The sequence below is a fragment of the Phalacrocorax carbo genome, chromosome 6 (genome assembly GCF_963921805.1).
Source record: "Phalacrocorax carbo chromosome 6, bPhaCar2.1, whole genome shotgun sequence".
Taxonomy (NCBI): Eukaryota; Metazoa; Chordata; class Aves; order Suliformes; family Phalacrocoracidae; genus Phalacrocorax; species Phalacrocorax carbo.
Window position 1 is genome coordinate 59,375,850 of NC_087518.1, and position 12,203 is coordinate 59,388,052.

A 12,203-nucleotide genomic window follows, 5' to 3' on the forward strand; every position below is an offset into this window, starting at 1 on the left:
TATAGGATAATTGGAGGAAAACGTAGATCTCAGTTACTTGAAGACCCTACTTTCTATTTAACCCCTGTCCCAATCTAATAGATTCCTTCTTTTGGACTGTTTTTCCCCCCTGCCATTGCATAAGTGGTTGGATGTAGCGTAAAGGAGAGATGATTCTCTTCCCCAGAGGTACCTGGATGCGGTTGAGAGCGTCTTTGGAACCCTCCTCCCTTAAGCACAGTGTCTCAAGTTGTGAATGGCAGTACCTCCTTGTGACTGTGATCTCTTTTTCAGGACAGTGTCCACATTCCACGCCTTGGTGGTTGGTGGGTTTTGCCTATATATTTTGTTGTACGATGATGCTGTTAATGCTGACCGTCTCTGGTAAGGCACGTTACATGTATGTTGTATTAACACGATAAAATAACATAACTGAGAAGGAAAAAAATAATCCTGCAGTGTATTAATTACTGAAATAATTGTTTCATTTCCCATTAAAATATGCAGTTGCGATGTGTCCATTTTTATGGCTGTACTATTTGATAATTCCAGATTAGTCTGTCAGTATTAATGTCTTAGTGCATTGTGTCTCTGTGAAGTGGAATAGATAAAATACAAGCAATTGGTTTGAAATAGTATATTAAATTACTAAAGCATATAACAAAGAGTGTAACTGGAAGTCAGCATGAATGAAACTATGCTATTTACTATAATCATTTTAAAATGAAATTGAAATGCTATTGCAGGTCTGGAGGGTGGGGGAGAGGAAAAACAAGCTGGAGGGGCCTATTATATGTGTAAAATATATATGTCTAAATTGATAAATTAAGATGTTTGTATTTCTGCCTCCCATAAAGCTTCTGTCAATCTTTGTTTTAAAAAAAGTGTGAAAGTTTTCAAGAGCTGTCTTCACAAGCAATAGGAATATTTAATAAATGGACTTCTGATATTTTCTCTAGTTAGCAAAATATTTTATACTTAGCTTATCTTGATTTCTAGTGACACTGTTTTGTTTCACACTTTTTTGAGGGAGGAGGAGCGAGATGCCTTTGTTTTAGTCAAGTTAATTACAGATTGCTAATGGTGTTTTGATATTTCACTCGTTATCCTCTGGAACTCTTTCCTTATAGAAGGAAGAGGCCATATTTTTCCTGAGGACTAACTAACTACTTTAAGTTTAAAATTAAACTTAGTATTTGTGTCATAGACAGTTGTTTTTAACCTTGTCAAAGGACCACCACCCTGTGAGTTAGTTTAAACTTATATAAATTTAACATCTGATGCTTGTTCTCTCTGTTGATATTGTAAATTAATGGCAATGCAGCATGGACTAGACAGGATTGGGTCCTTGAAGTGCTCTGCTGCTGACTTGCGGTGGGCTTTAATAAACCTAACGCTCATTCATGACGCAAATTGAGGCAACATTGGCCTCTGCTGTATGTAGTGATATATGATTAAATTATTGGCTGTTTTGGATTTTTTCCGTTGCATTCTGGCATCTTTAGAGAGACCAAATACAGCCTGAGTATCTTACGAGACCTGGTAACCATGCTGAAAAGCAGCATGTTACTATAACTGTGTGTGCGTTGTGGTAAGCTTTATCAGGTAGAAGCTTTTATCCTGGTTTGTTTGAGCAGGCCTTGTTCTACACTGTGCAAAAGAAGTAATGAATGGCAGAAATAAAAGCTTCTTGGGGATGATAAATAAATTGAGTCTTCACATTTACTAAATTTTCATGGTATAATTCCAGGAAAAATGCAAATTAAGCAGAAATCGAACCACTTTTTTGCTCTTAGTAAGTTTGAGACAAGTTATCTTAGGTATTTTTGTATACTGCATTGAAAACTTAATCTTGCTTATGGAGCCTTAGCATCCTAGGTATGTAAAAACATTAAAAGACAAAATCCATCTGCCTTTGGGGGAACTTTTTAATGTATTTCTCCTATTGCTTCTAAATAGTTCCTTCTCTTTGGTTATGTTTACAATGACTGCTATTGGTGGTTTTATTTACATTTGGTAGAGTAAGAAAAACTTTATATTTTTAAAAGTCTAGTGAAGGTATATCTAGTCTGTGTGTTTCCAAACAAAGCTTCAGGTTCATTTCATGGCAGTATTTCTGTAAATTGTTTCTCGGTCAAAATTATCTTAGTGGTTTCAGGAATTTGTCAATTAGAAGTGCACAGAACACACTCGAGGTGTGGAAAACAGTATTTTTAGTTACCAAAGTAATAATTTTAAAAAGTGTGAAGTATCAATTAATGTATTTAAAGCAGTTGCAAAGATTTGAATTCATGTTCATGCAAGCGTTTAATTGCAAAGGAAGCCCGAACGTAATACTGCCCATGGCTGTACAAGTGCTTGTATGCAGCCTGCGAGTAAGATACAGCTTTGTGTTAGGCTTTCTTCTGCCGGTGAAGCCAGAACCATAAGGTGGTTTCCTCAGAATTTGCAGATGTACATTTTTTTTCTAAGGCTGACTTTTATATTAGTCTTAAAAATGAGATAGCTAGCATTAGCCTCTGCATTCCCCCCAGATGTCGTGTTGGTAAATACACCGTAATTAAAGCCTTAACTGACCATGTAGAGCTTTAACCATTTTTTTTTTCTCAGTCTATTTTACGGCTGAGCTGAACATTAAGTCTTAGGCTGCCCATCATTTTTACACTGATTTGTAGCTGAATCCACATAGCCTTGATTTTAATTGAATACGACTGAAGAGTGAAAAACCAAATTATACGGGAAGTGCCAGATGGGCTGTGTCTGGAAACCTAACGCCCTTTTGAAATGCAGGCAATAAGCTGTGGGACTTGGTCATTTACAGATACGGAGGATGCATAAGCCTTGCTGTAGGAGTCTCTTATTGACAATACAAGAAACATCTGCAAATCTAGTTTTAGTAGTGTGTTAAGTAAATGTCCAGGGATCCTTCGTGCAGCTTTCTTGCACTCTTTTAGCCCAGGTAGCCTGAAAACATTACACGGATGCTCCAATTTTAGACCACTGGGAAGGTTTTGATACAGACATTCTTTCCCTCTCGTTATTGCCACCATTTTTGTGTAGTCATTGACTGTATGACAGTATCCAATCAGTTCTTTACTGTGGAATTTAGAGATATCTAAATCCATAATAGAAAATCACAAGTTCTGAGCCTGTACATATGTCGGCCTAACTTCTGGGTTTATGTGGAGCTTAACTGCATGGTAATGATGATACCATACGCCTCGAAAGGGATCAGGACTCCTGCTAAGGGTTTGGGTTCAGTGGAGAGAGGATGTGCCGTTACTGTCGGGTAGTGCCTGAAACGATATGATAGATTGTAACAAAGGATAATAAAGACTGGAGCTTCGGTAAGTTCCAGAAAAGCACCAGTGTTGTGTGCGTACACATTTTTTGATGGTCTAGGACGACTCATAACACTTTGGCTTTTTTTCTATATGTAAAACAGAGTAGCTAACATAGACTATGTAGAAATTGTTTTTGAGGTGGTGAGAGCAACACGGTAGAAAATGTGGAGGTGGTAGAGATCAGATAAGGAGAGGGAGAAGATGCAAATAAGTGGATTAAGTTGTAGCTTCACAGAAGAGCAGGCTTATATGACTGTCCACTTTACAGTCATCACATTTTTTGAAGTCTGATGTTTATTAGCATTTTCTTTTTATCCACTATGACTCTGCATCTGCAAAGTATCTGCAAAGAAGTTGGAAGAAAGTCAGTCATGTGGACTTTTGTTTGTTATATCTGCCTGTGCATGTTCGTGTGTAATTCATTTGCCACACATACCTCCTTAGGGATAGCTCTTCCCTTTTGCTTACTCAGGTCACTCCGTGTTTGTCACTCCTGGCTCTTTCTTGCATTAAAACTAGGCTCCAAACATCTGGGCTCATAAGCTCCATTGCACTTGCTGTTCGAGAAGAGAGATCAAGAAATCTAGAAGATTTTAGACTAAATTCTAGGTTCTCCGTTAATTAATTTGGGATTCTAACGTGGACTCTTCTTGAAGGGAGGTGACAGAAGCACAGTGCAGCCGTATGTGGTGTTGAAGTGTTGGTTTAGAAAGTCTATAGAAGGTTTGTTGCAAGGTGACCATTCTCATGGAAAGAGCAAAGAGAAATGAATCGTTCCGTGCCTCATCCAGTTAAGTCACATTTACCAATATCAAGGAACCCATTTCATGTAGTCAGTCCTTTGCATCTTCTCTGGCGAAGGAGATGAAGGTTCTTGAGCTCAGGCTCAGTCTTGGCAATGATGCGCTCAAGTGTGTTGGGAGCACTTACGGGTGTGGTTATGGTGTTGCCGCAGCTGGGCGTTCTAACGGGAGGGCTGTGACTATTTAAAGAGTTCCTGCTAAAGTTGTGAGACCGCATCTGGCTGTGCTCTGTGTCTCGTTGTGACTTTCAGAAGCGCTACACCTGAAGGAGCACTCCGCCCACAACTTAGGTAGCTCGTGAAACCAGGTTTTGAAGCCACAGAAAAAAGTTCCTGTCTCAAGTTGTAGTTATGAGAGCCTCTGTGGCCCATCTTAAGAGACGGAGTGAGCTCCAGGCTCTTCTGGTGATGTTTTTCCTCACCTAACGGCAGAATTCTGGTTTTGTGAGCCCTTCTGTTTTCCTGTAAGCTGCCCTCTCACTCAGGGAAGCAGTTAGTTTTGGGTGGTAAGAAAGCCTTAAAATTTAGTGAACAGATTGTAATAATACAGGAAATCTTTTCCACTGCTTCATTCCAATAGGATTAAAAAAAATAGCTAAGCAATAGCATTTTACTGCTTTCTAGCTGAGGTAGACTGCGTGTTGGAGGTGGCTGTAGGCACAGTTACGTTCCTTTTTCTCGAAAGGTTTACAACAAAGATTGTTTTCCGAGTTTGTCTCGAGCCGTCCACATCCTATAAATCTGTAGACCTGTCACTTGAAGCTCAGTTCACGCACAAAACATACCTAGATCAGATGCACAACTTGTTAAACAGAAAGTTATGATCTTTATGCCAAGGAAAAGAGCTTTGCTAACGGACTCCTGAAAGCAGGAATGCACAGAGGACAGCGGAGGAAAGAACAAACGTTACTCGCTGTAACGTGGATGCTTCCCTTTCTTGAGCTGTACTCACAGGTTGGGTTTGGTGAACATCCTAGAGGAACTGAAGTTGTGTGTGCGCTACTTAGAGCTTTGCCTGCCAAATGTTTGGCACCAAAAGGGAAGGGACAGAAGGTGTGAAACTACTCTGAAAAGCATTTCTCCTCAAATATTCCTTGGCTCCAAAGAACTGGCAAATAATTCATGTCTCCTTCTACTCTGTTCATCCCTATAAGCATCCATCCTATTATGAGTATGAAAAGCCCCAGCTGAGCAAACTACTTTTGTGATCCATAACAAAGTTTTAGCACTGGCAGAAGAACAAAAATGGAGGCAGGGAGGGTCAGCTGAAGTGCTCAGAGACACTGCCTGGGCTGTTCTCCCTTATCCTCTGCTTCCAGAGAGCCCAGCTTGCTGGGTTCCAGTTCTAGCCTCCAGCAAGGCCCTCGGGGCAGTCCCTACCGCAAGGCAGGGGGTAATCCTGATTGGGGTGGTTAGTATGTGGCTTCTATCTGGCTGGAAAAGGAATCAGTTTTCATGACTAGGACCTTTCTTAACCAAATCTTGTAAAGTCTCACTGCTGGGCCAAGAGTAAGGTGACGCGGTGTGTTTGATATGTGTATGTCCTTTGCGAATTACCTTGTTACAAAGGCTGTAACTGTGTATTTTTGGTATGTTTACAGGGGTGACCCTTCAATTGTGAAACTGAATATCGCTATTACCACAGGCTACCTCATTTCTGGTAATTATGCGACATGTATATAAGACACACAATCTGTATATTTATATTGAGTCACTATGTCTATATATTTATACTGAGCCACTACGCTGGAGATGTGATACGTGTATACAATACAGTTCCTACTGTGGCTTTTAAAATTGCTGATGGAGTTGTGGGTTGTGGTGAAATCCCAGGATCTTGCCAGCAGGTGTGAACGATGGAACGATATCTCCCCAAGCACTGGGGAAGTGCCACCGTGTGGCTTTATGATGGTTTGATACCACAACCACCAACTCCAGCTCAGTGTTGTCCTTCAGGCAGCTGAGGAGGTGTTAGAGCGGAGCCCTTCAGTCCCTTCAGGGTGTCTACAACTTGTAGCTCTGTTATATGTTTCTTCCTGTGACCTCAGAATGCTGCCAGAAGAATTTTGGTAACCCTCAGTCCGTGCTGAGGCAAATGATGCCATAAGATCCTGCCCGCCCACCTTTTAGTCTCATTTTAAGCCAAAATTTAGTCATATATAAAACATGGAAATTTTGAATTATTTTCTTGGTATGGCATTTACCCCTACATATATTTTGTGTCCTTAATTATTTATTCTCAACTAAAATTGGTATGGGAGCTTTCTTTTGTGGTCTGTGGGGGTAATGCTGACTTACCAGAGCAAAAACTGGTTGTGACTTGGGACTATTTTCAGGAAAAACTTCTCATGTTAGGATGGAGTCTCTGGTCAGAGACTGGGCCGTGGGCTTGATTACCTCTCAGGCTAGATTTCTCACCTCAATGGAACTGATAATCTGGTGATCAGCACACCCAGTAAAACTGTGGGTTAATGTAAGCCTCTGTTTTTTCCATAAGAAGAATGTCAGCTCCCACGTTTAAATTCATTGGTATCTATTTTTGAATAATTATGCATTAGACTTTCATTATGAATTAATGAATGCCTTTGAACAGAGACCTGAACCTGGCCACTCATTCTCTCTCACTTCCTTATATAGTTGATGTTTAATTATTAATAGGAAGTGGAGTGGCTATGTCAGATGATACAGAGTCCTGCCTGAGGAGAGCTAATATAAAAGAGATCAAGGCACTCACTGGAGATAGGAGAGGCACAGGGGTAAAGTCTTTGATTTGGATCCTTGGTCACTAATATTCCAGTCCAAATTACTCATTTGGACAAAGCAGGGGCAGAAATCGCTTGTTCTGGTATAGAAAATAAAATCTTCTGAAATCTCAGACCGTCATGGGACAAGAAAGAACTTTTCTGTCAAAGCTTTCCTTATAACATTAACTCAGGCCCACTATATCGCTTTTGCAGTAACTGGACAATTGTAATTAAATAAAGCAAACATGCTTCTTATTCCAGGTGCCCCTTGCAAAATATTTTTGGTAATCAGTTCCCCTATTTGCTAATATAACTAGTTTCTGATTCCAAAGTTCCCCGTTACAGATCCCTGCATTTATTGCATGTACTTGTATATATTGGCTCTGCCCCCCTGTAGCACACCCCCTTTTTTTTTTTTTTGTTTTATAACTTTTTCTAAATTTTGGGTTCCTAAGTGTGAGCTCTTGCTCTGAGTCTCTGGATCCACTTTTTCCTTCCAAAATATCTCAGCTAAAGCTATTGCCTCCGTACTCCTATTGATGTGGGAAGTAATAATTTATGGCGACTGTTGGAAGAATACTGTTGCTTAATGCGTTGACTACAGCAAAATCTTTAGGATAAAGATCTTCTCTTCAGAGCTAATTAATTCAGAGAGTTTCTGCTGATGCCATATGTTGGCATTTATACCTCTAAAACTTAGAGAAACACTGTTCTGAGGTCAATGGTAGTGTAATACATTGTTCTTTATAATTCTTTCTTTTCTCTTGTAGATTTGTTGCTTATTGTTCACTACTGGAAGGCAATTGGTGACAAATTTTTTGTAATACATCACTTGGCAGCTCTGTATGCTTACTATTTTGTACTGGTGAGTGCCGTATTTACCGGTAACATAACAAGCAGATGAGGCTGCAGACAATGCTTTTTTAGATCTCATTTGCTTAGCGTTTGAAAAAAGAAATTCTTCGCTGGTTGATGTATTAGCTTTGTGAAAGGCATCTTTGTATTTTTAATCATCATTACTTTCTAAATGGTTTTATCAGTCATTTGTGGTAAGTGCACGCCTTTTCAATGTTACAGGCCTTCAAACGTGTACCTTATTTTAACTGCTGAAATTAAAACTCTTCACAGTTTTTTGCTGTAGAGACTTTGACATTTTCTATAATTTCTATATTTCTAATATCATAGTAATTATATGTATTCTATATAATTTCTAATTTCTGTAAAGAAAAGGGTTTCAAATAAAACCACAAGTCTGAGTATTTAGGTGGAAAATTAGAAGAAAATGGTTTCAAGTGGTTGTGTTCTGCTTGTGATTGTACTTGCAAGGCCATGGGTCAGTGATCTTTAACTCCGGTGAATGTGCTGCAATCAGCTGGGTGTGGTTTTTCTGGGCTGCCTTTTTATTTTTTCCTTCCAATTTAATTAAAAAAGCCCCCAAACTTATGACACAAACTGATCCTTTGAGACTTCTTGTTTAAGGTTACTTTGCTGGGGAAACAGTGGGTAATTAACTGTATATACCTATAAATATCTGTGGCGTGGATGCATTGAAGGGACAAGGGGAAGAGAAGGACACTGTTCCAGAAAGCAACTAACTTAGTTACTCTTTGCTGCTGCTGGAATTTCTCAAAGCTGCCCGTGTGACTTGGTAGCAGTCCCATTGACCTCCAGAATAATGCTCCTGAATTTCTTCTGAAAAGCTCATTCAGTAAATAAAGACGTCTTATGAAATGCAATTTACTTCATTTACCACATTTCTTCCCCTGCCTACCATGTGAATCCCAGGCTTACAATATTAAAAGTGTCAAGATGCCAGATTACGGTCATGTTTCCCATGCAACAGTTCAAAGGGCACCAGTAAATACTCTGTTTTGGGTTGAAGATAATTAGATCTACTAACATTATCACGGATGAAAGTGAATTAGAGAAATGAAAATACCACTACGAGGGCTAATCCCTGATGCAGAAAATTTGTTAGATGTTTCTGGAGTGAACTCTAAGCGTAGTGTTAGCGTGAACCTCTTTTAAAGCAGTTCTTATTATTTGGGTCTAGCTCTGCCCTCGGATGTCCGTGTGCTACTCTCATTTATCTTCAGAGAAAGTTACTCCTAAGTATTTTATTTCAAAAATTGCTCTTGGAGATGGAATTTGATTTGATGAAGGACACAGATTTTCTGTTTGGTGTAGTGTGAGCTGACGTGAAATGCCCGCAGTAGTGGGTATGAGCACGCCGGGTGGGGGAAGGAGGAATGATGACACACATGCCATAGATTGCCTGGGAGACCTGCTGAGTTTTTCTTTTTAACAAAATCTTTTTATCTCCTCATCTGCAAACTGCTGCTTGCCCAGCCATTGCGCAATGGGATACTATTTCCAGCGTAGCCAAACGATAGGACAAAAGATAGGCTGTACTTTGTCACCTGGAGGAAAGTGCTCAGTTACAACATGTGTCAGTGTAAATGTACCACGCAGTTATCTGGACATCGGCGTGGAGAGGGTGTGCTTTTCTTCCAACACCCAGGGCAGGTCAGGGACCGCGACGGAGCTGGTGGAAAGGGTTTCCCTGTGGTGGGGAGGAGGGAAGAAAGGCCTTTAGGTGTCCCTATGCTGGGAATTCCTCTTCGCTTTGCCAAATTATGTTCCTAAAACAATGCAGGGACATTTTTCTGTAGGTTACAGTGTTCCTCTCTGGGCTTGTTGAAACACAGAGAAATCCAAAATATTTATAATTCTCTTAGGCAGTGATAGTATCATAATTGCAACCTATGACTACTTGTGCCAGTCTTCTCTAGCTAGCTTGCCACGGCCACTCACTGTAAGTCTTCTAAAGATTTATTTAAAGTAGGAAACTACTGATTCGAGATGCCTGAAGGACAATTGCAGCTTTTGTAGTAAACCTCGTTTTGAAATTGTGAGGAAGTTGGTCACAGCTGGCAAACTCGCTCACTACCAGTTTTAATAAAGAAGTTGAGATGTTGTATCACTCGGTGTATACTTGAAGACTTGAATCAAGATTTCAGATCTATGTTGTTGATTTTTGTATGTCTGTTTTGTTTTGCGAACCAGAGCAAAGGTCTGTTGGCTTATTTTGGAAACTTCCGTCTGCTTGCAGAGTTCTCCACTCCTTTTGTCAACCAGCGGTAAGTGGTTAGGGAATTTTTGCACAGTTCTTTTGAATTTAAATCTGTATTATTATTTCTGTCGCTTAGGAAGGAGTTTCTTTGTTGTTGAATGTCTGCTGAAAGGGGATTTATATATATTGAACTAAGGATTACTATGTGGAAATCTTTTTTGCTGTGAAAACTTTTTGCTGCTATAGCTGCAACAGTATTACTACTGTATTCACCCCGATTGCCTTTTGAGAGTAGACCAGCCTTCATCCAGAATGCCAAATTTTTATGGAACTACTGAACAAAAAAGGTCACAAATATAATATTGTTTATCAGCCTTTGTGTGGTCATTTGATTATTATAATAAAACCATCATTTTCAGTAGGGATTTTTTTTCTTTAGTATCATGGACCAGGGAAAGAAGCAAGATAACGTTGTCTTCAGAATCCTAGAATGGAATTGCATTGCCCTAGATAATTCAAAGTTGATTTGCAATATTGCACAGGTATAGATCAATATTAACATAGGTGCAGGAATACATAGAATATAATGTATATTCTTTACTTTCAAAAACAGTTCTGGAAAATATTTTGAGGACTTAAATTAGAAAAATAGTAGGGCACCTAAATGTATCTGGAATGGTCAATCTTCACGCTTGTGACCAGAGAAGAAGGTGGCGGAAGGCTCTTTGCACAGCTCAGCGACAGTCGAAGCCTGCCGTGGCTTCTGGCTGTGGTGCTGCTGCTGTGAGTATCAGAAGAGGAGTGTGATAATGCCAGGTACCGTAGGTGGAGTTGCCTGGTGTGCTGGGGAGGGTGGCCTCTCTCCTCACCCTGTGGCTACCATGACCCAGCTGGGGAGAGGGGTTTGCCCCAGGAAGCCCTCACCTCAGGAGAGAGGCTTTGCTGTAGGGCCGTTGCTGCAGTCCTCTCCTCTTCCCCCTTTTTTTTGCAATGCAGGATCAGATATTTCAGTGTATCAGGTGCGTATGCCTCACCCATACCTTCTGGGCTGTGTTTCTACTTTACTGATCCTACGTGTGGAGCATCTGTTTTCTCTTCCAGGTGTCTGGCAGAGAAGGGATAAGGTTTGTACAGCAAATAGGAACAGTAATCCTGCAGACGGGTATCCGAGTATTACCCATTATGCAGTGTGACTGTAAACTCTGAAGTATTTCATGAGACTGTAGCATTCCTCAGATCTCTAGGAATAAAAAAAGACTGTTCTGAGATCCCTTTTGAGCACTAGGTTGGCAAATTCGACTTACAGGAGGGCAGGGTGGGATAACGGAGCTCTCCAGAGGTTGCTTTTATTTGCCCAAGCACAGCTGAGTAGGAGATTATAGTTTAATGTAGTCTGTGCTCCGTGCGCACAGGGAAACTGAGGAGTAAGAAAACACTTCTTTAAACTTATTTTAGTAATACAAGGAACAGGAGAGTAAGAAAATTTTAAAAAGGGGTATTATATTCTAGGTTTCTGTATTGAAATTCATGTCCTAGTGAATGGCTGTTCTCGCAGCCGACTTTTCCCAAGACAGGAATTCATCCTGGGTGCCAGCGGTACCCGTACTGGTGCTGACCTTTCAGACTGTGGCGTTAGGGAGTACCGTGATACATCTGGCTGTTCAAAGTAATAGATATGTTCAAAATGCCTATGGTGAGATCGTGTGTCTGTGAATACCCGCGTTTACTGCTTTCTCAGAAAAACTGAAATCTCCGTAGGAGACAATAAACCTCCTTGCACTAAGGAATGTCATCTCATTAGTGCACGAATGGGGCTTTTTTTTCATTAAATTTGAAGAGAACCAGACCCTTAAAACAGTAAGTAGTGGATAATGATAATGGCTTACATTATGTCCTTTTTTGCATTCTTAGTATTACTAAAAGAGCTATTATTAAAATACAAAATGATATTCTAATCTCAGAACTGTCGTATTTTCTTCAGATTTCCTGTCTGTGTTGTTAGGGATATCTAATGGGAGGTTGTCTCCAGGCCAGGCATTTAGATCTTTTAATGTTAGTATCAGCTTTTGTGTAATTAATTATGAACTGTGGTGGGTAAAATTGTAATGATAACTATGATTTACTGACTTCTGTTTTTTGGAATTTGCTGGGAGAGGGAAGTTGCTAAGCAGATGTCCAGTCACCTTTTCTTCAAACAGTTACCTCTATTGGCACATTGCAGCATACTGAAAAACTTTTTTTTTATATTATTTTTGGAATCT

The 12,203-nt window shown here is 40.0% G+C and overlaps 1 protein-coding gene across 6 annotated transcripts in view; it reads left to right on the forward strand.

Moving 5' to 3' along the window:
* The window catches only part of TLCD4 (TLC domain containing 4), a 45,891-nt gene that overhangs the window by 25,565 nt on the left and 8,123 nt on the right, over window positions 1-12,203 (forward strand). For all 6 annotated transcript variants that reach the window (XM_064455544.1, XM_064455545.1, XM_064455547.1 and 3 more), the window contains 4 exons: window positions 274-363; window positions 5,727-5,785; window positions 7,640-7,734; window positions 9,936-10,009. In XM_064455544.1, the coding sequence (XP_064311614.1) occupies window positions 274-363; window positions 5,727-5,785; window positions 7,640-7,734; window positions 9,936-10,009 (318 nt within the window). The remainder of the gene's footprint in view (window positions 1-273; window positions 364-5,726; window positions 5,786-7,639; window positions 7,735-9,935; window positions 10,010-12,203) is intronic.